The sequence below is a fragment of the Manacus vitellinus genome, unplaced genomic scaffold (assembly GCF_001715985.3).
Source record: "Manacus vitellinus isolate BGI_N305 unplaced genomic scaffold, ASM171598v3 scaffold_4_pilon, whole genome shotgun sequence".
Classification (NCBI taxonomy): Eukaryota; Metazoa; Chordata; class Aves; order Passeriformes; family Pipridae; genus Manacus; species Manacus vitellinus.
Genome location: NW_021940604.1, coordinates 13,295,949 through 13,320,285, shown reverse-complemented (window position 1 = coordinate 13,320,285; position 24,337 = coordinate 13,295,949). Strand labels below are relative to the sequence as shown.

The 24,337-nt window shown below is 38.6% G+C and overlaps 1 protein-coding gene across 1 annotated transcript in view; it reads left to right on the top strand.

Annotated features, from left to right (window-relative positions):
* Positions 1-24,337, top strand: part of LAMA2 (laminin subunit alpha 2) — a 273,953-nt gene that overhangs the window by 231,836 nt on the left and 17,780 nt on the right. The window contains exons 46-54 of the mRNA XM_018078006.2: positions 3,338-3,497; positions 7,346-7,470; positions 9,313-9,475; positions 13,027-13,171; positions 14,991-15,129; positions 16,793-16,804; positions 19,263-19,383; positions 21,602-21,820; positions 23,147-23,295. Of these exons, the coding sequence (XP_017933495.1) occupies positions 3,338-3,497; positions 7,346-7,470; positions 9,313-9,475; positions 13,027-13,171; positions 14,991-15,129; positions 16,793-16,804; positions 19,263-19,383; positions 21,602-21,820; positions 23,147-23,295 (1,233 nt within the window). The remainder of the gene's footprint in view (positions 1-3,337; positions 3,498-7,345; positions 7,471-9,312; positions 9,476-13,026; positions 13,172-14,990; positions 15,130-16,792; positions 16,805-19,262; positions 19,384-21,601; positions 21,821-23,146; positions 23,296-24,337) is intronic.

The window sequence follows — 24,337 nt, the reverse complement described above, 5'->3', positions numbered from 1 at the left end:
TATTTGTGAATTATTAGACACCCTAAAATGTGTCAGTCTGCTCAGTGACTTTTGCATTATTGCACTTGAATGTTTTTAAACTGGAATCCTGATTTCAGCACAATATAGACTGGAACTTTCAGAAAGTTACTTGCCAGTAACTTTCAGAAAGCATCAGATTTTCACAGTTTTAAAAAGGTTTTTAGTAACTTTGTCTTTTGACAGTTATTACATTGAAAACTTTTATCCTTTAAAGGGCTTCACATCAATAAACCTTCTGTAATAAACCAGTTGCAACTTAGACGCACACAAGGCCATGGGAATGGGATTCACCCAAGACAACTGAGGGAGCTGGCAGAAGATCTCACCAGGCCACTTTCAATCATTTACCAGAAGTCCTGTTCAACTGGGGACATCCCAGGTGACTGAAAGTTGGTAAATGTGATACCCATCTATAAGAAGGGTCAGAAAGAGGATTCAGGGGATGACAGGGCTGTCAGTCTGACCTTGGTGCCAGGGAAGGTCTTAGAGCAGATCATCTTGAGAGCAATCACACGACACGCACAGGACAACCAGGGGATCAGGCCCAACCAGCGTGGGTCTACAAAAGGCAGGTCCTGCTTGACCAACCTGATCTCCTTCTATGAAAAGGTGACCCCCTTAGTGGATAAGGGAAAAGCTATGGATGTTGTCCACCTAGACTTGAGCAAAGCCTTCAACACCGTTTCCCACAATGTTCTCCTGGAGAAACTGGCTGCTCAGGGCTTGGTAGGTGCACTGTTTGCTGGTTCAAAAACTGTGTGGATGGCTGAGTCCAGAGACTGATGGTGAATGGAGTTACATCCAGCTGATGGCTGGTCACAAGTGGTGATCCCCATGGTCACTGTTGGAGTCAGTTCTATTTAACATCTTCATCAACGACCTGGACAAGGGGATCACAGCCACCCTCAGTCAGTTTTTAGATAACACCAATTTGGGTGGGAGTGTTGATCTGCTGGAGGGCAGGAAGGTGCTGCAGAGGGATCTGGACAGGCTGGATTGATGGGCTGAGTCCAACTGTATGAGGCCAAGTGCCTGGTCCTGCACTACAGGCTGGGGGCAGAGTGGCTGGAAAGCTACCCCTTGGAGGAGGACCTGGGGATGCTGGTCAGCAATGGTTGAACATGAGCCAGCAGTGTGCCCACATGGCCAAGAAGGCCAATGACATCCTGACCTTTATCAGCAATAGTGTGACCAGGAGGATAATCAAAGTGATCATCCCCCTGTACTCAGCACTGCTGAGGCCACATCTCGAATCCCGTTTTCCATTCTGGGCCCCTCACTACAGGAAAGACATTGAGATGCTGGAGTGTGTCCAGAGAAGGGCAATGGAGCTGAGAAAGGGTCTGGAACATAAGTTCTGTGAGGAGCGCTGAGGGAGCTGGGATTGTTTAGCCTAGAGAAAAGGAGGCTTGGAGGAGATCTTATCACTCTCTATTCTAAATCAAGGAATTCCCTAAATACAGGATGTCAGTGTCTTCATTTAGCTTATTCAATAGCCTAAGTTCTGTAGTTTTCCTTGCTGTGCTCTACATGTAAGCACTTCTTGAAGTAAAGATTTATTTAACTTTTAGTTTGCTTCTTATTTCAACATTCCAAGCCAGTCATGTTAGTTTTGGATTTGTTTTTTTGTTTTCTAATTAGGCAAAAAGGAATTTTGCATCTTTGCATGCAACAAAGTTCAGGATTTTAGAAAATCAAAGGAATTTTTTTTTACCTTTCTGGTTGGGACTTGGCAGTATCTTGATGGGATGGGCATGTAACTTTTTATCTAGAAAAGCTATATATGGAATTCTTTTGGTGAATTTTATAAACTATATTTAATTGTATTTCTTTCTTTCCTTAGAAACTTTTTTCACAAATATAGATATAAATTTTTTTTCTGAGAAAAATCACCATTTTGTCTAGCTTGAGAATAGGCACTGATTAATTTTTAGAGTCTAATCAGGTAGCCAGTAAAATATCACATGTAATCTAAAAAAATTGATAGTCATCTTGATAGGTATACACTCTTTGTAAGCTGTTATGGAAAAAAAGAGAGTTTTGTTTTAAATGGTGCTTTTCTACATTAAGTATGAAACGTGTAAGTTAGCAAAGTCCCAATGGTATCCATGCTGTGTGTTTCAGTGCTAGTTACATTTCAAGACCTGGCATACATGTTAGGAATTTCCAAATCAACATGACAGTCATCATGGGAAATCCACCATCCTATTAAAAATGAGATAAAGTAGCAATTTCCAAAGTTATCTGTAAATCCACAATATTTGATGACCCTCTGCCTCATCTCCCCACTATACCTTTACCACATTACTAAACATACTAAATACTTCATGACAAGATTTAGGTCGTATTCCATGCTTATTTCTACAATCATATTATGGCCCCATAAATTATGTGTGTTGATTATGATCCATCTGTTTGGGACAAAACACTCATTTAAAGTGTGACTAAAAGTACCTAATAGCTTACTTCTGTTAAGTAGTCACCTTTCTGTGAAAAGCTACTATCCATACTGCTGTAAGCTAAAGTAATATTAAGCAATTTATTGCAAAGGATTCAAAATTATTCAAGTTTCCTTTGAAATACCTTTCTATATATCTGAAAGACTAGGAGGAATCATCTTTCCACAGTCTATTCCTTCTGTTGTAAATACATGTCAGCAAACTCTTTCTGTGCCAGTTACTACATTAATATAACCTAAGAAGTAGAAAACAAACTGATTCAGAAACTGTTAACAAATGGCAAAGTCTGTGCTTGCTGTTGTTACCATCAGTATTTGATGTGATTCATAGACGACTGTGCAGAAACATTCTTAATTGTAATGGGTTTTGTGCCTATTTGATAAGCAACCAGAGAGCTCCACTGCAAAAAATGCAAACTCTGTGCATCACAGTGAAGGAAACTGAAGCACTTTATCACATGATCATTCATTTCAATTCAAATATAATCTAATAAACCTCATGAAATTCAGAAATTTCATTTGGAACCTTACCTGCAACATTTGTTATGTCAAGAAACAACTACTTTACACTAATTTCATCACAGTAATTAAAAAAATGCAATTTCTTTTTTTTAGTCAAGCTCCATGTGTATAGTGAACTTTGTTCAAAAAGGACATTCAGGTGAGAAAAAAGTCTGGTTCTGTAATCATGTCTTTAACTTATGCAGGCATATTAGTCTGCTCATTTGTATCAAAATGGAGTATAATCAGATCACTAATTCATGCCTCTGTTAAAAGATACCATATAAAATGGACTTTTCCTATGTTTGGTGTAACTACTGACTTTTTATGCTTATATTATTGTTTTTAAATCTCTAGGACTGGGAAAAATGGCACAATATCAGTGCGAGCTCTGGATGGTCCTAAAGCCAGCATTGTGCCAGCCACATTCAGTGCTGTCTCTCCACCTGGATATACCATTCTGGATGTAGATGTCAATGCCGTGCTGTTTGTTGGTGGTTTAACTGAAAAAATTAAGGTAATGTCTTGTCTGGTAATAGTGTATTAACTGGCAGCTTATATGGACAAGTTTTGTTATTGCTTAAAATAGAAATAGTAAATTTTAATATGCTGACATCATTGTAGTAGGTGCTTTAATAGCAAATAGTACACCTGCACTCTAGAAAGATTTTTGGGATTTGCATACACCTAGGTGCACAGACCTGAGATTTCACTGCCCATGCTGCTAACTTCTAATCAGAGGTCCTATGGCTGGCTGTATTAATGCAGAGTTTAGCTCAAGCAACTAATTCCTGCTGGTTAGCTTGATTCTTTACCTTGGACATACTGCTGCTCTGACAGGCTTTCAGTATCATTGTGACAGGAACTCATTTCTGTTTCCATACATTTCTGGTCTCCTAACAATATAACAGCATATTTTCCTTTGCATTCAGGTTTTTTTCTTCATCATATATCCATCATATCACTTTCTCCTTTGCAGTCTACTTCTGGTATTTCTGCTTTATTTTCTTAATTTTTATTCCAATTTCCTCCCTTGTACTACCCTTCTTTTTAACTGCTACCTGCATCAGACCCTTGATCTATTTTCTCTTGGTTTTGCCTGTTCATTCTTCTGGTGACTTCTTCTACATTGTTAAATTTAAAGGGAGTGAATAGAAGTGAATAGAAGATTTATACCAAATAGAATGTATGGAAATCTTTAAAAAAAAATGTTCTCCAATAAAAGCTAACTAGCACTTATTTTCCAGTGGCATTCATTACAAAACAATTTAAATTGACTATTTTTTCCTGGTCAATATTTTACCATTAAAAAAAAGCTAAAATTTAGACTTTCTCTAAGAGTGAACTCAAAGAATTTTTTTTACTCTAAAATTTGTATATGTCCTCAAGAGTTAAAATAACACCATATACAAAAATTTGAAATGAAAACCCCTGATGTCAGAACAACTGTTTTCAACCTCAGTAAGTTCTCCAAGTATTTTTTATCCTAGTCAGGAAAAGCCTCCTGAATTCTTTTTTCTTCCAGGTAAATAAGGACAAGGGGAGAGGTAGGAAAGCAGTCTATTGTAAGTTTGATATGACTAGTATATTTGCAATTTAGGGTTTTAAACACTATCAGATTTATTTTGTTCAAATGCAGTGTGTGAATTAAAAGATAAATTATAACGTCATGGTTTTGGGAATTTCTGTCATCATGTGGTACAGTTGTCAGGCTTAAAAAATTAAGACCTTAACTGAGACTTTTCTAAAACTATAAAGCTTTGTGGACATTTAATCAAGATCACTGATACATCTTAAATCTTTGAATCTGCTTTTTCATATTATTGGGATTTGGAGTGCTTTAGATTTGTCCTATGGTTTTGTCCACATCCCTTCTTACGTGCATCTTTGCAGTGTATTCAATAAGAAGGTTCATTTTCAGTTTTTACAAACATCTTTCATCTGACTTGAGTAGATGACTATGATACTTAGATATCATGGATTTCTCAAAACTGACGTTAAGTTCATACTTGTTGTTAATTAAAACCTTTCCAATTACCCTGGGAAATATCAATAGCACAATAATTTTTTTAAGTCATACTTTTCTTTGAATATTTCAAATTGCACTTCATGTTCTCTTGCAAGATCTTAATATTTGTAATTGCTGTATGTAAAGCAGCAGGTGCTTGTCTACCTCAAATAGCTAAGTGTATAGATTTTTAATCAGCTCATACTGACGAAGTGAAATTTAAATGAAACAAGGTATTTTTAGAAAGAGAATTTTGATCTGAGTACTCTGTGTGCTGTCAAATATTACTACCTTCATTATGGTACCATGTTATGATCTCATAAGCACGTGTGTGCGTGACCCTAGCTTAATGAGTTCTGATGTGACATGGGGTTTAATTGCTTTGCCACCTGCACTTTTTTCTGTATCCAAAGTTCAGCATGAACTTTACAGGTGTAACAGTTGAGTTCACACTTAGTCTTTTAGCTTGGACAGTCTGCTCCATTTCCAGGGTTTTGAGCATTAAGTAGAATTTCTACTGTGGCTGCTGTTAAGTTTGTAAATTGGTGCCAGTGGCTGAAAAATTCTGGCCCCGTAGTTCTCTTTTGGAATCAGGAGAACCGTGTCTATTGGACTGTGTGGATCCGATGACCTGGCGCATCAGACCCACAAGAATACCAGGCTTTGGTTGACACTGACACTCAATGCACGTTAATGCCCTCAGGACATGTGGGACCAGAGACTATTTCCATTTCTGGGGTGACCAGAGGGTCTCAAGAGTTGACTGTGTTGGAAGCTGAGGTGAGCTTGACCAGGAAAGACTGGCAGAAACACCCCATTGTGACTGATCCAGATGCCCCATGTATCCTAGGCATTGACTACCTCAGGAACGGGTATTTCAAAGACCCAAAGGGACATAGGTGGGCTTTTGGAATAGCTGTTGTGGAGGCAGAGGCAGCTAAGCAATTGAATTTGTTACTGGGCCACTCAGAGAAACCTTCTGCTGTGGGATTGTTGAAGGCTGAGGAACAGCAAGTGCCAATTGCCACTTCAACTGTGCATCGTTGGCAGTACGGAACAAAGCGAGACTCTGTGATCCCTGTCCATAAGATGATTTGTGAGCTGGAGAGCCAAGGGGTGGTAGCAAGACCCACTCACCCTTCAACAGCCCCAACTGGCCTGTGCGTAAGTCTGATGGAGAATGGAGACTGACTGTGGACTATCGTGGCCTGAATGAAGCCACCCCACCGCTGAGTGCCACCGTTCCAGACATGCTGGAGCCCCAGTGCGAGCTGGAGTCCAAGGCAGCGAGGTGGTATGCCACTATTGACATTGCCAATGCGTTCTTCTCCATCCCCTTAGCAGCAGAGTGCAGGCCACAGTTTGCTTTCACGTGGAGGGGTGTGCAGTACACTTGGAACTGACTGCCCCAGGGGTGGAAACACCGCCCCACCATCTGCCACGGACTGACCCACACTACACTAGAGAAGGGTGAGGCTCCAGAACACCTGCAATATATTGATGACATCATCCTATGGGGAGACAAAGCAGAGGAGGTTTTTGAGAGAGAAAATCCTCTAGATTCTCCTGGGAGCTGGTTTTGCCATCAAAAAGAGTAAGGTCAAGGGACCTGCCCGAGAGATCCAGTTCCCGGGGGTCAAGTGGCAAGATGGACATCATCAGATCCCGACAGAAGTCATCGATAAGGTCACAGCAGTGGCCCCACCGACCAGCAAGAAGGAAACACAAGCTTTTCTGGGTGCCGTAGGTTTCTGGAGAATGCACAACCCTGAGTACAGCCAAATCATAAGCTCTCTCTATCTGATAACCCTCAAGAAGAATGATTTCCACTGGGGCTTCGAACAGCAGCAAGCATTTGAACAGATTAAGCAGGAGATTGCCCACGCTGTAGCCCTTAGGCCAGTCAGGACAGGACCAGATGTGAAGAATGTACTCTATTCTGCAGCCGGGGATAATGGTTATTACTTTGCTTATTGTATTGTGAGCAAGATTCCTCATAGTCCTTTCTGTGAAGTCTTAAATGAAAACCCAGATAGACCTTGAACAGGTGAGAGCAGGCAGCTCTTTGAATAGCCAGGAAAACTGATGGTGGAAACCAGAACAGCTCCTTGTTCTCCGGGATTTGTTCTGCCTAGACCTTCCCCAGAGTCTCAAATCTATATCATCTTTTTTTTTTTTTTCACATTTTCGCTGATCAGTTGTTCTATAGGAGGGCTTCTAAGATTAGATACTACTCCTGATATTCAAAATATTAAGAAGCATCTTATGGTATTTGTGATTTTCATACCAGTTATGTTTTCAGACACAGCAGATCACTTTGAATTGCATTCTAAGGAGGTTTTTGTTTTCTGTTGCAGAAGTCAGATGCTGTAAGAGTCACCACCTTCACTGGCTGCATGGGTGAAACCTTTCTAGACAGCAAACCCATAGGACTCTGGAATTTCAGGGATATTGAAGGTGACTGCAAAGGGTGTGCTGTCAGGTAGGTAAAGCATTGTTTTTCATCTTCTTTAGGAACCTGTCATTACATTTGGTGGTAAGTATCAGGAATTTCCACAGCAGCCAACAAGGTCCAGTCTGTATGCAACAGAAGTTAGGCTGCAATTACATCAAATGTGGTCAATGTGTTATCAGAAGTAAGACTGATGGTGTAAGACTGGTGTAGCAGTGCTGCGATGGAAAGATTTCTCACAACCAATAACCAGGATTAGTCAAAGCATGAGAGAGCATGAGAGCCATAGTGGGATTGAGTCTGGCTCATAGACAGCTGTGTTGTGGGTGCCTGCACCTCTTACACAGCATGAAGCAGAGTCAGGTACCTCAAGATGACTTTCACAGTGTAGAAAGCAGAGACCCCCACAACAGAAAGGTGTTTCCATTCTCAGAATAGGACGGGAAATCCTGTTCCTGTCTGTGACCTTGTAGTTGCAAGCAGGGTAAATGGCCCATCCAGACAGGACCAAGTTTCACATATATAGGCTCAGAACTCTGTTTGTGAATTTTAAAACAAGCTAATTCCTTTCCAGATGCACCCTTGTCCTCAGAGAGCTGCGATCTTCATTCCCCTTTCTGACCAAACTTGTCTCAAACACTTTGCTGTGTCATGTCTCAGCTTCAAAAGCTGAGGACCCTTATACAGAGGCACCACCTGATACTACAGCACAATCCAGGCCTGGGAATGATCATGTAAAAAGGACAGACTCCACGTCTCTCACATATTCACAGTGACCCTCTGCATGAAATCAGTTCTATTCTCTTAAATGTTCCTGTTTGTAGTGAATTTGGCAGTCTTAATGTTAGGTAAAATAGTTGTAGCCCCAGTCAGGGAAGAGTAAGCAATTTTTCAAACTAGCAGCCTGATTTTACATCCTGCTAAGGCTTAGCCCTTTGAAAGTGTTGGAAATTCCAGTCATGAACTGAAACAATTTTGGAAGTACCAGAGAATTTCCTTGACTATAACTGTAGTAATAGTGTAGGCCTGCTTGCTTGGAGTGGGAGTGGTCGAGAGAGATTAAAAAAAGAATAGTAGATTGAAGATTTGTAGAAAACTGAATTACAAGCTTCCTTTTACCTTAACCCATTGTTCCAGTACCAGAAAGAGTCCTATTCTCCTGCAAAGTGTAGTTGCAAAACTGTTAAGTGCATCTATGGAAGGTGAGAGAACTACATTCAAGACCCTTGCATGTGTTCCAAGATAAATGGGAAACATGCTCCTGGCCAATATTTCACATGTAGGTCCTGTGTTCAAATTCAGTTATGTTTGTGATTAAATCAAAAGCTTGCTGTCTTGCAGCTGTCTGATCTGTGTGACAGAAATGGACAAAAAGTCTATCATAAAATCATACCAACCAAATTAAAGGCCTGATCTTTCCTGTTTTGTAATTTCAGGAATGTCAAAAATTATGAAGGAATTGATTGCGAGGTTTGTAAATTGTGGGTAAATAGAGAATCACAGTTTCCAGGGTTTTAATTCTTGGACCCTCCAGAAGTTGTAAAATCAGTAAGAATAATGAAACCAAGATTTATTAGAAGATGAAAGAGTACTTAATGCTATTTTACATTGAGGAATGCAAAATGAGTCATTACAGACCGTGAGATAGATGTATGTGACATATTCCTCTTCCGTCTTCCTCACAGATGCGTTTTTGTGTTGGACAGCTGATGAGCTGACCTTACAGCTTTACTTGTCAGAACAGAGGTTTGATATGAAATCAAACCAAGTTCAGGAAGGCTCCCAAGAGGTGTCCCCACACTCCCCTAGCCCCCCACTTTTTCTTTTAACCTCACAAGGCAAAGGAAAATGGTTGGTTTTGCCCCTTTTCAGCCCACAGGTGGCAGATGGTGAAGGGACGGTCCAGTTTGATGGTGACAGCTATGCCATGGTGAGCCGCCCAATCCGCTGGAACCCCAATATTTCCACAGTCATGTTCAAATTCAGGACCTTCTCATCAAATGCCCTGCTGATGTATCTTGCTACTGATGACTTGGTAAGAACAATCAGCTAACCTGTATACTCCTTACAGGTTTCATGCCGTCTTTGCAGTGGCTGAATTAATCAGATTATGAAAACAATTAGTAATTTAATGTATCACTGTCTTGGTATGATGTTGCCTGGTGTGATGCTTCACTGCTGTCCAAGTGAAGACAATGTTATAGCGTGGAGGTTGACTACCTAATGTTTACTGGCCGTGGAGCATTATGTTACACTGAGGGGAATTCCAGCTTTTCTGAAATTATTAATTAATTTTCATTTATTGCACATGTGAATCTGTGCAAACATTTTCAGTTGTGGTTGTTCAGTTCATATTGCAGTATGAAGGCAGGGAGAATATAGAATTCCTACTGATATGAAGAAAAAGTTTGTGTTTAATGTGAGTGGCATTAAAGAGGATCGAATAGTGCAACAAACAGGATGCAATGGTGATCATATTTTTACGAGGTCTACAAATAGGGCCTTTTAGAGCTGAAATAGAGAATAGAAACATTAGTTATAAAGATGCTCAAGATTTTTATTCATACACAGTATCAACTGTGTGTGGACAATAGGAAGAAATTATTTATAAACACATCTGTCCAGTTCTGAATAACCCATCTTCAACATCTCTGATCCAGATTGACTTGCATGACTGACTGGGAACAGAATCCTTTCCTCAGCCCTTTCACATGGGCCAGAAATTAGGTGCAGCAGTTCTCGCCAATGTCTTGAAGAATTACTGAGAAGTCACTATTTTATAAAAAACATGTTTGTCTAAATCAGTCTTTTCCAAGCACTCCATGCTAAATTCCACGAGTTTGTGGTGCACTGTTGGGAACTAGGTGAACTACCATCAGACCTTCATGATGCAGTCATTGTATAAGAAGAAAGGAGTTTAATCAGACTGTTCAAATTACCGTGGTATTACTCTGCTCTCTACTGCTGGCAAAATCCTGGCAAGAATACTCTTGAACAGATTAATACCCGCTATAGCAGAAGGAATTCTACCTGAAAGCCAGTGTGGTTTCAGAGCCAACAGGAGCACCACAGACATGGTGTTTGTTCTCAGACAACTGCAAGACAAGTGTAGGGAACAGAACAAAGGTCTCTATGTAACCTTTGTTGATCTCACCAAGGCTTTTGATACTATGAGCAAGAAAGGTCTATGGCAGATTTTGGAACATTTAGGATGCCCCCCCAAGTTCCTTAAAATGATCATCTCACTTCATGAGGATCAGCGCAGCCAAGTCAGATATGGTGATGCACTTTCTGAGCCCTTTCTAATTACCAGTGGTGTGAAACAAGGCTGCGTTCTTGCACCAACTCTATTCACAATCTTTTTCACTATGATGCTCCAAAGGGCCACAGCAGACCTCGAGGATCAGGATGGTATCTACATCCGATACCATACTGATGGAAGCCTATTCAACCTAAGGCGACTGAAGGCCCACACCAAGACCTTAAATCATCTTGTCCAGGAGCTGCTTTATGCTGATGACGCCGCCCTTGTGGCCCACACAGAAGCAACTCTGCAGCGTTTAACATCCTGCTTTGCAGACACTGCTGAGCTTTTTGGTCTGGAAGTCAGCTTAAAGAAGACAGAAGTTCTCTATCAACCTGCACCTCAGGAAGTCTTCCGTCATCCCCATATCACCATTGGCCAATCAAAGCTCAAATCAATCCAGCAGTTTAATTACCTAGGGAGCTTCATCTCCTCGGATGGTAAGACCGACGGAGAGATAGACAACAGTTTAGCAAAGGCATATAGTGCTTTCGGAAAGCTTCATAAAAGAGTTTGGTGAAATAAACACTTGAAGAAAGGTACCAAGATCAGTGTTTACAAAGCCATTGTGCTGTCTACTCTTTTATATGATTCCAAATCATGGGTCATCTACCACCACCGCCTGCGTCTCCTAGAACGCTTCCATTGACGCTGCCTCCGCACAATCCTAAACATCCACTGGTCAGATTATGTGACCAATACATCTGTTCTAGAACAAGCAGCAGTCACAAGTATTGAGGCCATGTTAATGAGAACACAGCTGCCTTGGGCAGGGCACGTCTCCAGGATGAAGGTCCACTGCCTTCTTAAGATCTTGCTTTATGGTGAACTTACCACCGGCTGCCGCAAGAGAGGAGCCCCAAAGAAAAGATACAAGGACTCCTTGAAACAACATCTCAGCCTTGGCCATATTGACCAACATAACTAGTTTACTCTGGCCTCCAGTCGGGACGCCTGGAGACACACCATCTATAACGCTGCTGCTTCTTTTGAGAACGCACACAGGATCACTCTCGAGGAGAAAAGACAACGCAGAAAGAACCGTGTCTCACAGAATATACCACCTAAGGAGTCTTCCTGTTGTGCCTTTTGCAATCGGACATGTCTGTCTCGCATTGGCCTTTTTAGCCACCAGCGTGCTTGTAACAAATGTGGATAGAGCCTTTCCCAAATCTTCATTTGCGAAGCCTAGCCATGAGATCAAGGAGGAGGGTGCTCCTCCTGACTGACTAAAAGAAAAGCTGGCATTTTATTATGATAATGAAGTATTTGTGTAGTTTTTCTAATTAACTTTTGTAATTGAATACTGAAAGTATAATTAATGTAATTATTTTAAATGATCTTGTATCATCATTATTAATTTATTTAGTTTTCTACAAAAAATTATTTACTTGAATGTCTGAATAACACTGGGAGCTGGAAGGCAACTGGACCCTGACACAGTTTGTCTCTGAAGATACTGTCCCACTGTATAAAAACTTTGTGGATGCTCTTTCTAGTGATGCATGGATAGATTCTAAGTATCTAGAACACTGAGTTTGTTAAATTTTACTCTGAGAAAAGTTGGAACTGGCCATAAACAAAATCATAATTAAAATTTCTCTGATACATTCACATTCTGGGTCATAGTTCCAGGCATTACTTAATGCCTACCATGCTGTCCGGTTCCCTGGCTATTTGTTTTGCTCTTTGTATCCTGCCAGCTCCTTTTCTGTAGGTACTGGAACGTATATCATTGGTCCAGTCAGCCATCACCAGTTCCTGCTTAGATACTAGTGTCAGTGGTTGGTGAAAATAAGAGAGTTTGTAGCTTGCTGTTGCTTTATTAGTACAGATTACTCCCTGGGAATCCTGGTACCATCTTTGCTATTCTTGTTTTCTGCCTTGCGAGTATAAGTCTAACTGAGGTATGTAGAAAATACTCTAACTATAGTAAAGATGTATCTTCAAAGCAGAGTATTAGTTACAGGTAGTTATAATGTCTATTTTTGTCTTCAGTCCAACAAAATAGAAGTACAGACATCCCATCAAAAATCCAGATAAGTTGTTAGCAAAATTTCAGCTAAGTTAGCAATTCAGAAGAGAATAAAAGGGGGGGAAAAACTTGTTGGCATCAAACTTCTGTGTATTAGAATCCTGGGCAGTAAATACCTACTTTTTTTATTTTTAAAGCTTGAAAAAAGTTGTCTGATGTCAACTAAAAAGTGTTTATTTAATGTCATATGCCTCTAACCAAAATGAACAAAAGTCATTATTGTGTATCTAATCCTTTTCATTAACAGAAGGATTTCATGAGCGTAGAACTGAGTGGTGGACGTATAAAAGTCAGCTATGATCTGGGTTCAGGTACAGCTTCTGTCATCAGCAACCAAAATCATAATGATGGCAAGTGGAAATCTTTCACTCTGTCAAGAATTCAAAAGCAAGGTAAGTTTCTTTGATGTCAACACCATGACTTTCCCAGTTACCTGTACAGTACAGCTAACCATCTAATCACAGGGAAGATGTTGTGGGAATGATAAAGTTCTAATGATTTAGCAACTTTTTTTGTTTAGATTACAGATCAAATGGGTCTTTCTGGACAGGTAGCCTATTTTTCAGGCATAATTCTCTTATATAATTACATAAATTGTATTCTAAAATTCTTTTGGGTGGGAAAAAAACCAAACCTTTTCATCAGTTCCCTGATGTTGTTCCAAATCATGAAACACACCAGTGTGATTTTTGTTAGGACAGCAATAGCTTTCGTGCTATACAGTCCTCTCATGCTCAGCATATACTAAAGCACTTAAAAAAAGCAATGACTTTATTATTGATAGTACAGGACCTCAGTAGATGAACACATCAACTATTTTATATTCCCTAATGATATGCAGTGTGCCACTATCTCAGTCTGCAGGGAAACAACTGGGAATATCTCCAGAAATTCTACTGATTCTTTAATCAGTTTGCTGGTGCAAAATGTGAAGTGGTGGCATTTGATAAGATCACAAAGAATGCTGTCTTCCATTGCTGGCAAATGCCTTTTTTTTGTTTATAATCTAATTATAGGGCTGATATAATCTTACCTGAGACAAATTAATTTTAATTATGACAACTGTGGCATATTCTGTGCCTTTGTATTCTGAAGTTTTTCTGCATTCTGCATCTGCAGAGTCACCATGAGCCACTGAACACACTCCTCCTCCTCTGCCCCCTGCAGTTCCAGCTCTCTACCTGACCTTTATACCTCAAACACAGTCCCTCTCCCTTGTCATTTGGCTGAAGTAGATTTGGGAGCTGAGGCAGTGGCCAAAATAATTTGGAGCTCTCACTCACAGATTTGCTGCACCTTTAGAGGAGGAATGCTTTATTGCTAGCCAGTTATATTAGTTCATATTTAACTCAGGAGATATTAAGATAAAATACAATGTTACATAATTGTAATTTATTAATGGTGTTCAAATATCATGTGTTTATAAAGAGGATACAGGTCTAGAAATGAAAGGAAAATTAATGTGTTTTTGGTAAGGTAGAGCAGGAAAGTCTCTCCCACATTCAATTCTCAAGGAAGGAAGGAAGGAATCCTTCCTTTTCATCCCTGTGGTAGAACATCCCTATCTTTCTTGGGGACTGCTCAGCATTTTTCACTGAGTCTCATCTCTTTTACTGAACTTTATATTATTTATTAATCCATACATAAAAATATACATGGAACAAGCACTTAAATAAGATGGTTGTGTGTAGCGCATCACTGACTCCAGACTGAATTAGACATGACAGGAACTAACTGCTTTGGGTGTGAAAATGGTTTACAGTGACTGATCACCAATCTCTAAGGCACATAATGACAATGCTTAACCAAATTTTACACTAAAAAATCCTGTTCAAGTGGCAGTTTTTGGACTGAGATCACAAATTAGACATAAAATGATCTCTTCTGTCTCGACTCTCCTGAAGTGTTAGCTCCAAAGCCCAGTGACACAAAGAAGACACCAAACTGAAACAGGTTTAGAGAATATATAAAAATAAAGCATACAGAACTGCTATAGTTGTTCAGGTTGTTATGGAAACAGAGAAAAGTGCAGGTCTCTTCCCCTGCCCATAATTACACAATGTGGAAATCCAATATCTTAATTGCAAAATACAGCCCTCCTTGCCTCTCCCCTCACTTGCTAACCCTCCAAATATTTCTCTGTTGGTTTCTTGCATTAAAACATCATTGTTCATGTCTAATATTTTGAAACTAATCTGAAATTTCTTTTAGCCAACGTATCAATTGTAGACATAGACACCAATGAAGAAGAGACCATAGCAACAGCTTCTACAGGCAGCCACTTTGGACTCAACTTAAAAGCACATGAGAAAATATATTTTGGGGGGTTGCCAACCCTGAGAAATCTAAGGTAACATGGCTCAAACCAGTTTCTTCACCTTTGATAAGGGAATGTAAATACACTGTAATCTTATTCTCTGTATTCATTTCTCAAGTTCACTTGCAATGAGTGGTGAATTCCCTATATATATTGCCACAGCAGATGATGCTTTATTTGCATATATTATGTATTTCCATGTATTTCACACAGCTCACCTTACACAAATACAATGGAAATAACAGTAGCAGTGCAGTACGTCTTTGTGATACTGTGCAAGAATCATGATGTAGCTGACTTTTTAAGTATTTTTTATTTGATGAATAGAATTTGTCGCTGCAGACTTATAGAAATGGCTCTATACCTCAACAAAATTAAGGACAAGTGTTTACCTTGTGCATGAGTAGAAAAATTGAACTACTCCTCATGGAATTACTGTTAAATGAGTATCTCTGCTTTTGCATAATCAATGTCAGTATACTTTAAATATGTATTAAAATATTTTATTTAGATATCATTTAACATTATTTGCAGACTTAGGTTCCTGGACTCCTTAGGTAAAATTCTTCCTATATTCAGAACAAAAAGTATATGATAAAATATTCTTGATATATTTAATGTAAATAGAATAAAGTATGAAAACCTTTTCCCTTCAGAAGTCTGATCCTGAATTTCTTACACAAATAAAATTCCCAGTCATTATTTTTTAAATATTGCATAAATATGGTGTTATTCATAAACTTTAACCTCAAATTCAATAAACTAAAGAAATGGGATAACAGATACTTGAATTTAGTAACTTTATTATATGTCTTTAAATAGACCAAAACCTTACTTAAAGCTTAAATGAATATTCAGCAGTTTTGCAATGACAAGAACAAGAGAATTCTGTGCTACCATGAACAGATGAGCAACACAGAAACAAGCCCATTAATCTATGTCAGCTTTAACTACATGGCATAATGACAGCCTTGAACTGGTCTTGTGCAAAAGGAACTGTTGTGATTAGTCCACAGACTGTTCTGTAACTAAAAGAATGGACGTATTTGTTAATTTATTAGGATAATAACTGACCTCTGATGTCAAATCACCCAGCAATAAAAAGATCTAAGATCTATTTTAGTCATGAAATATAACACTATATTATGTAATTGTGAAATCACATCAGTGCATAACAAAATGTCTAGAGCCATTATCTTCCACTTCCTTTGTGGTTGCTTAAAAAATCAGTGTACCACAGCTACTTGGACCTGTGGTAACCATTTTGCCTGCAGCTATGATTCATCAGTGACTGAGGCAAGATGAATGTTATGGTAAATTAGAATCAAAAGTAGTGAAAGGGGGATTAGGGCAAAGCTGAACTACTGCAAACAATAGACGCTGAGGTATCCATGACTTTGTAATTACCAGGTCATGTCAGTTCTGCCAAATTCTTTTACGTGGTTTGCTTTTACTCATAGCCAAGTATAGTAACAAATTATAAAAGCCCTTTGATATATTACATTTTAAGATAGCATTTTTGCAGAGTAAACCTGTTAATTGTTATATGTTGCTTGTAAATTATGAATATCTGCTTCACTGTGAAATGTTTGAACTTTGCTAATAAGCATCACAAAGTAACAATACAAGAATTATCATTTGCTACAATTAATTCATTTTTGTTGTTTTCTTCTTTTGTTTTTCTTTCTCACCCCAGTATGAAAGCAAGGTAAAAATAATCAGATTACTTGCATGACTTGCATGTGTCTAGTAAGTGCAGCTTGAAAGCACGGGCGGCAGCCCAGCAGCAGCGTGTAGGCGGTATTTATACCAGCTGTTACGCTAAGGCTCTTAGTTCAGTGAGCTGCTCCTGCCACAACCAGCAAAGCTGCTCCCAAGTGCTTAGCACTGTCATGTTACACGCTCTGCGCACACCTACACAAGCAACTTTTATTTTCTTCATGCAGCTGCTTACTTCAGCTGCGTTTGTTGCCTCGGAAGAAAAGCTACAGCCAGCTGTATTGCTTTTGCTTCAACTTCCAGGCTGTAAGAGCAGTGTAAACCAATGTGAGGCAAGGAGCACTGTGCTTGGAGACTGTTAAGTAATTACTGAGGAGGGTATGAAAGCAAGGGGCAGATTTTTGTGAAATTTGCCACTTCTCAGTTTAAGAACAGGAGGATGAGTGGAAGAGAGGGGAGGTCACCTATTTCTGATTGCGTTTTCAGTTTGCAGCTGTTTGTATCTATTACTTTTACTTTGATATGCTCAGATAAGAACTGAAATTCACTGTGTTTTGCAGCTTAATTCCTGGCTTGAACTGGAAAAGTACTATTTCACCCTCATACCCCTGCCCTGACTGTGAGAAAGATTATTTCCTTCCAAGCTCTAGAAATTGTTTCTTGTTCTCCCTTTAAACTAATCCTAGCTTGGCCAAGGGGGGGAAAAAAAAAGACCCAGATCTGAGTGAACTTAGACCTAGTTTGGCATGTTTTGGAAAGGAACAAGAAAAAAGGGAAGACTTAAAACATTGAGCAAGTGTTCAGCGTTTGCAAAGAGATTGAACTAGATGTGACCCACTGTGGTCCCTTCCAACCTTACCCCTTCTGTGATTCTGTGATATGGGTTGGGAATTATAACAACAACTGCTTGTACAGAACAGGATAAGGGCAATCTGTCACTGGACAGGGCAGCAAGAGGGTGGTAACAAGAATGGTTTCTGGATGGTAAATACAGGAGACTATGGGCACCACTGACAATGATACAGCAAAACTATTCTGTTGCTGAGAAGATAAGTCCATAAAGGAACTAGAGAAGAGCTAGGGGAAAAAAAATGAAAAATGAAAGGTGACCATAACTACATGACTGTAAATAAAGCAGCATATGGATCATTTTAGTAAACCAGATGCTCGCTTTAACTTATGTAGAGGATACTAATTTGCCAGAGAATACATCATGCTTGCTAGGATGGCTGTAATGCAAAGAATAACTTTCAGTGCCAAAACGTGCAGCTGATTAGTATCTATGCAAAACGGGTTTATTTTGTAATTAATATTCTTTAAATTTTTTTCTTTCCTTCCAGGGAGCTGAAATGTTTGTTGCTTCCCGATTTCCCTCCACACACCTCTCCCCACCCCACACCATTTTTAACTCCTTATTTAATTTCCAAATTCATTTTTCTTCCTTTGAGCTGTTCATCTTTTTCAGATATTCTAGAAAACAGTTATGGGTAATACTGTGAGCAAATTAACTAGTGCTTTTTTGCTTTTTGGATTTACTCTCCATAGTATGAATGGCAACATTTTTTTCTGAAGTGACTTTCTAAGGCCTTTCTTCCGGCAAGCCTGGTTCAGATTTTGCCAGCAGCTGTGATCTCACTCTGGTGTTCCCAGGCCTGGGAAATTATACTTTTGCATTAAAGCATGATAGCTTTGGTGTTAAATTCAAGGAGCTTCTAATTTCTTCTGTCAACCAGCTGATGAGTCAGACATGGAACTTGAATTCTGTTATAATATTTTCCTTTTCTGGATAGATAGTTACGTTCTGTAACAAACCCAAGTGTTTTGTTTTCTTTAACTACCTGAGAAAGTCAAGTGTATTGCTGTGTCGTAAGAAAATACACAGCAGTTTTCATAAGAAAGATTCTGGGAATATAAAATACATAGAAAAAATGTTTGTATGCTGTTAAATTTCCTCTTTCATTAGGATCTAGCATGCAAAAAGAGGAATGAAACTTGTCTTCCAGTTCAGGTCTCTCCTTACTGTTATGATTTCCTAGCTTGCATCTTTCTGCTTTGCCTAAGGAACAACAATTTCCTTATTTTATAGCTCACATTTTAACACCAAAGGTGACAGCGCTCCTTTACCAAAGGAAAAAACAAACAAACAACCCAGAACCAAACCAAGCAACCAACCGATCAAAAAACCTAAAGAAAAGAAAGAAAAAATGGAAAAGGGGACTGATGTCAATGTGAGATTAGATGAATCTCCCATTACAGCTTTGAGTGATGCAAAGCAGAGTGCAGTATGTGCTGATAGATGGTAGAAGGCAGCATTTGAGTGTATGTGGTTAGTTAAGATAAAAATCAAGCATCTGTGCATCTGAAAGTGTATGTGTGTGTGTCTGGCTGACTGTCTTCTCCCTAATCTGTATTTTTGAAAACACATTGTACTTCTAAATGTTTTTTAGGCCTGAAGTGAACTTAGAGAAATACACAGGCTGCCTCAAAGACATTGAAATTTCAAGGACACCATATAATATACTGAGTAGTCCTGATTTTGTTGGTCTAACCAAAGGATGCACACTGGAGGTTAGTCTGAGTTCCATGTATTTTGGCCTTAATGGGTATAAATGTTTTCTGGTTTCTGATTTTATGGCATAATAGATTAATTGTATAAGGCATATTCCTTAAATAAGAATCTAACAAATAGGAATCTAACCTGAAAATCCATACAGTTATATTTAAGAGAAAGAAATAATAAGTCCTTCTGATCAAGAAGTAGACCAGTTTTCCAGATCCTAACTTCTTGGACAGTATCCCAGGCCAGTTGTGATATCCCTGTCCCTAAAGGGTAGGATTTTCTGAATTGTATAGCAGTGATCTAGTTTTGTTTCAGCTGACTAAAATGGGCATTATTGAAATTAATGAAGGTAGTTACTGACAACATTGCAAAAGCTAAAAAATTGTGATGCACATAAAACCCAAGGATTTAAATTATTTTTTAAAATTTTTATTATAAAGTCATTCACTACATAAAACCTGAGGCATGAGCATTTAGTATTATGAGCTACCACTGAGCTGAAAGCCACATTTCTTACCTATCATGAAGAATGTGCAAAATTGATGTTATTTTAGCTTTAAATACAACTCAGGACCATTTATTTTCAATTATTGCTGCTTACAATTAGCAGCCTTTCAATGAATATAGAATTCAAGGAATGTGATCTGAAATTTGGGAGAGAATGTAGTAATTTTCCATGGAAAAGAAAAGTCTTCATATATAAAAAATACTTCCAGTAACACTTGTCTCCCAATAAATAGTTAGTATTTCTTCTCTGGAAATCTATACTAGTTTTAGCAAGCAGATGTAATAATTAGGGTTCCATATCAGATATCACTACAGTAAATCCAAATAAGTTGTTGTTAACCTGATGCTCTTCAAATATTTTTTTTTCTACAAAACGTTAAAAATTTCCTTCAAACAGTAATTGGAACTTAGCCAGGCCAAAATAAAGATGAGGGCTCTATTTTCTTTGTTTATCTTTTGTAGCTCTGGCCCTCATCAGAGCAAAAAAGCACACAACAGTAGGACTCTCACACAGGATATTAGACAAGATGGATTTGTTATGAGATCCACATTTTAAGATTTCAAGTTTGTGATAAAGCTAAACTGTAAACAAGCAGGTTGCTCAAATGCTTTTGAATCTTACAGATTTGGTTTCAGCAAAAAATTGCTACAGAGGTTCATGTTTGTTTTCATTTATTGTAGATTTTTATGGAATAGGAAAGAAGGATAGTTGTGTTCATTTTCTTCTGTTGCTATGAATCTTAGAAAGTACTTTACTTTTCCCATAATTTTGTAACACTTGAGGTTTCAGAGTATGAAATCTAATTGGATTAATTATTTTGTTGGGGAAAGAAATACAATATTCCAAATGTACAAAACAAAATATGTAGGAAAATTAAGAGGAAGTGAAGTAAAAGTAAAAGATAAAGACTGATGTGCACTCAGTTTTTTAAATGTCCTCATATTTCAGAGAAAGGTGAGCACCACCAGCAATGATTTTATGTGGCATAATCTCTTCTCTAGACCTGAAAACAGTTCTGCTGTACTTAAAAAATTGTATACTACTTTAGAAGAAGTCACTTTTCTATAGGCTGGTCTTCCACAGCTAGAATAATACATAAATTGGCAGCAATGACAGATAATCTTCAGGTGTATGCATTGATTTATTATTTGATGACATATTCTACTCCTTAAATTGTGTTAATGGATACCAATGTCCAAAGACTTGGGCCATGTGCAACAAATGCTTCATTCATGAGTCTAAGTAATAAAGAAAGGAGTGGTTCTCAGTGAAGCAACAATGACTGATAATTAAAAAGTATTTTCTGGGCACTTTTGACAAATAACAGAATCTAGTTTATTTTCATGTTGGCTGTTGTTACCTATTTTAATGATTCAAGAGAAAAGTCCAACTGTATTAACTAATGGAAAACATTCATATAAAAAAAACCCACCCTTGAACAGTTATTTTTAATTCAAGAGGATATACTGACATAAGACTGGAACTTTGCCTTCCTGTGAGACAGGATTTCAGAAATATGCTAATGATGCCAGATATAAACAGGTAAATTAGTGTTTGCACAACACTTTGAGAAGTAAATTGCTGTTTGTTATTACTTTCATCTCTTCACACTGGTTACATTTACATAGTTTATTCTTTTAGTTAAGAAGTCTTCCTGTGTGTTCATACTCTTGCTTTTAATTCTGCTAATGACCTTTACTCTCCTTTTCTTCCTGCAGAACATTTATACAGTTAGCTTCTCCAAGCCGGGTTTTGTGGAACTGCAGCCTGTCTCTTTTGACATTGGCACAGAAATCAATCTCTCCTTCAGCACCAAGAATGAGTCTGGGATCATCTTGTTTGGCACAAGTGGTACAATTGTCCCCCCCAGGAGAAAGCGCAGGTACACTGCAAGGAAAGCTGCCCCTCTGAGGAGAAAACGCAGACAGACAGGACAGGTATGAGGAACCTAGCAAAAGATAAAGAAAACCCAGAATTTTACTGAGATTCCACTTGGTTTGTTTTAAGACACTGTCAGATATTCATAATTGAGTTAAAATTCAGTGCTTAGGAATAAATTTTTTCTAATGCTATCCTTTATCTGATGAAGAATCTGGTAGAAGCTCAGAATTGGTTTTTTGCACTGGAGTAACTGTTTTGCTTACAGATTCACAGTCAGACATCCATTGCTTGTTGCTAAGCAGCAGATTTTTTTTTAATCACATTCCATGTTGGCTTTTTTAACCAAACCTAAATAACCCTAACCAAATCTCATTCTGAGGACTACTTATGCACTATTAAAGCTTAGAAACTGTCTCATTTCTCTTCATAGAGATATAAATGAGGATCATTCTAATTCCCCTGAGACCAAAAGAGAAAAAAAAGAAGCTGCTGAAAGTAGTGTAAGATAAGACTCTTGTTTGGGATCACTACTGTGGGATATATGACTCAAGCACTCCAGCCTCTCCTTCTCTCCCATAAAATACAAATCCACAGTGTATAAATCCACAGTGTCCCAAATGACTAACTGATAGAAGTGTGGTTGCTGATAAAAGTTATTCGAATCTTGATTAAATCTTGATTATAATCCTGACAGACATACTATGACAGCAATAAACAGAATGTTTTGATACTTTCTCTGTTCAGGACTCCTGGGAAACGATATTTCATTATTCTCCTTTCTGCCTATTTTGGAAGAGAGTTCTCAGTGACCTGTAGTAACACACTGCAGGAACAGCACATTGTAATGGCTCACCTGCATGACATTAACTTTAGGGCAGGAGCTCTATCATTTCCCAGCTCCTCAGGTCACAGAAGTGAACATGACCACTTATTGCTATAGTAACTGGAGGTTATATTCTGAAATCTACTACAGTATGATATTGTTGCTAGAGTAACTACTGGCATGATTTGCCAGCCTCCAAACTCAGAACTCATGCTGAGATTAGTGCTATTCAGGCCTTGATGGGTTTAAGACCAGTTATTGTAACAACAAAAACCAGAAGAATTGTGGGTTAGAAGCCTCCACCCTTCTCTGAACATAGGTATGCAGAGAGTTAAATCTTTTGTTGAAGTTTTTCAGTATGACCCATTCCTCATTACAAAATGAAATTACAAAAATGAATGTAGCAGCAGCAGCAGAACTGAAACAACAGTGCCTTTTTATGGGTGAGCAAATTAAAAACCAGTGTAAGACAATAAAACATGCACACTAATGTAAAACTAAGTGAAATAATTTCTTTCCAAAAGCAAATTACCTTTTCATACCAACATATACATTGCAGGCCTACTATGCAGTGTTCCTAAACAGAGGTCGACTAGAAGTGCATATCTCCACTGGGATGCGGGATCCCCACAGAATCACCGTCAGACCGGAAGCCGGCGAGTTTCACGATGGCAGAGCACACTCCATCCGGATAGAACGAGCTAGAGGGTAAAAAATTCCTACAAGTTCTACAGACCACACAGCACAGCTAATACAACAAAGCAAATATATTGATGTCTTTGGCAATCCATGTAAATACTTCTGCTGAGACAAAAAAAAACTAGTGTAATTCCATCATTATCCAAAAATTTTTAGAAGTAAGTTTCTGATAGTGCTATAACAGGTAGAGTAGCTTGACCTTGTTAGGGTACCTGTGAGGATACATCAAGGCACAATTGTTGTACAATGCTATCCAGTGATGATGCTTGTTCAGACAAAACCTCTGCATTTTCAAAGAAGCTTTGTTATAAAACCAGTTGTCTGAACTCTGCAGTTTCTGTAACCTGAAATGGATGTGAAAAGATATAAATTAAGATTAACCCTTCCCCCACTCCTCACAAACTCAAGCTTTATTTTATTAAATATATGATTATATATTTTCGCTACTCAGTTGCTAACATTTGTAATTATAGTTAAGGAAGAACACGGTAGTTCAATATAATTTTGCAGTTGACAAAAGTGAGGTTATTTGCCAGAAACTGGTTGATCAGCCAGTGGTGCTCTGCTTCAGAGGCTTCTACCTTCCTCTGTTCAACCTTAACAGTATCTTCCATGGGAGTGCATTGTCTTTGACTTGTGCCATGTGAATTACTCATGGGAATGAATTATAGCACCTGTATCAGTACATGGTGGACAATCAGCAATTTTCCTACTCTGCCGTCTTTCCCAGAAAAAGCTTGGTTAATCCTGCAATCAGAGCAGACTGTAGCAGTGCTTGTGTCCCAGCAAGAAGATAACTTGTACAAACTGGTAACTAGGGAGTCCAAACAAAATGTGACCCTGTGCTATTCCCATGCTGCTGAGTTCTAGATGATTATATCTACCGTCACAGTACAGCAGGCTTGGCCCTTACTGTGTCAATGTTGCCACACCACAAACACTTCTTCGTATACAACTACAGTCTGGTATTGTCACCCCTCCACAAAACAATTTTGCCAAGCTTTGTCAGACAACTAGTAAGGAAGCACAGCAGTAGCTGAAAACCCTCTGG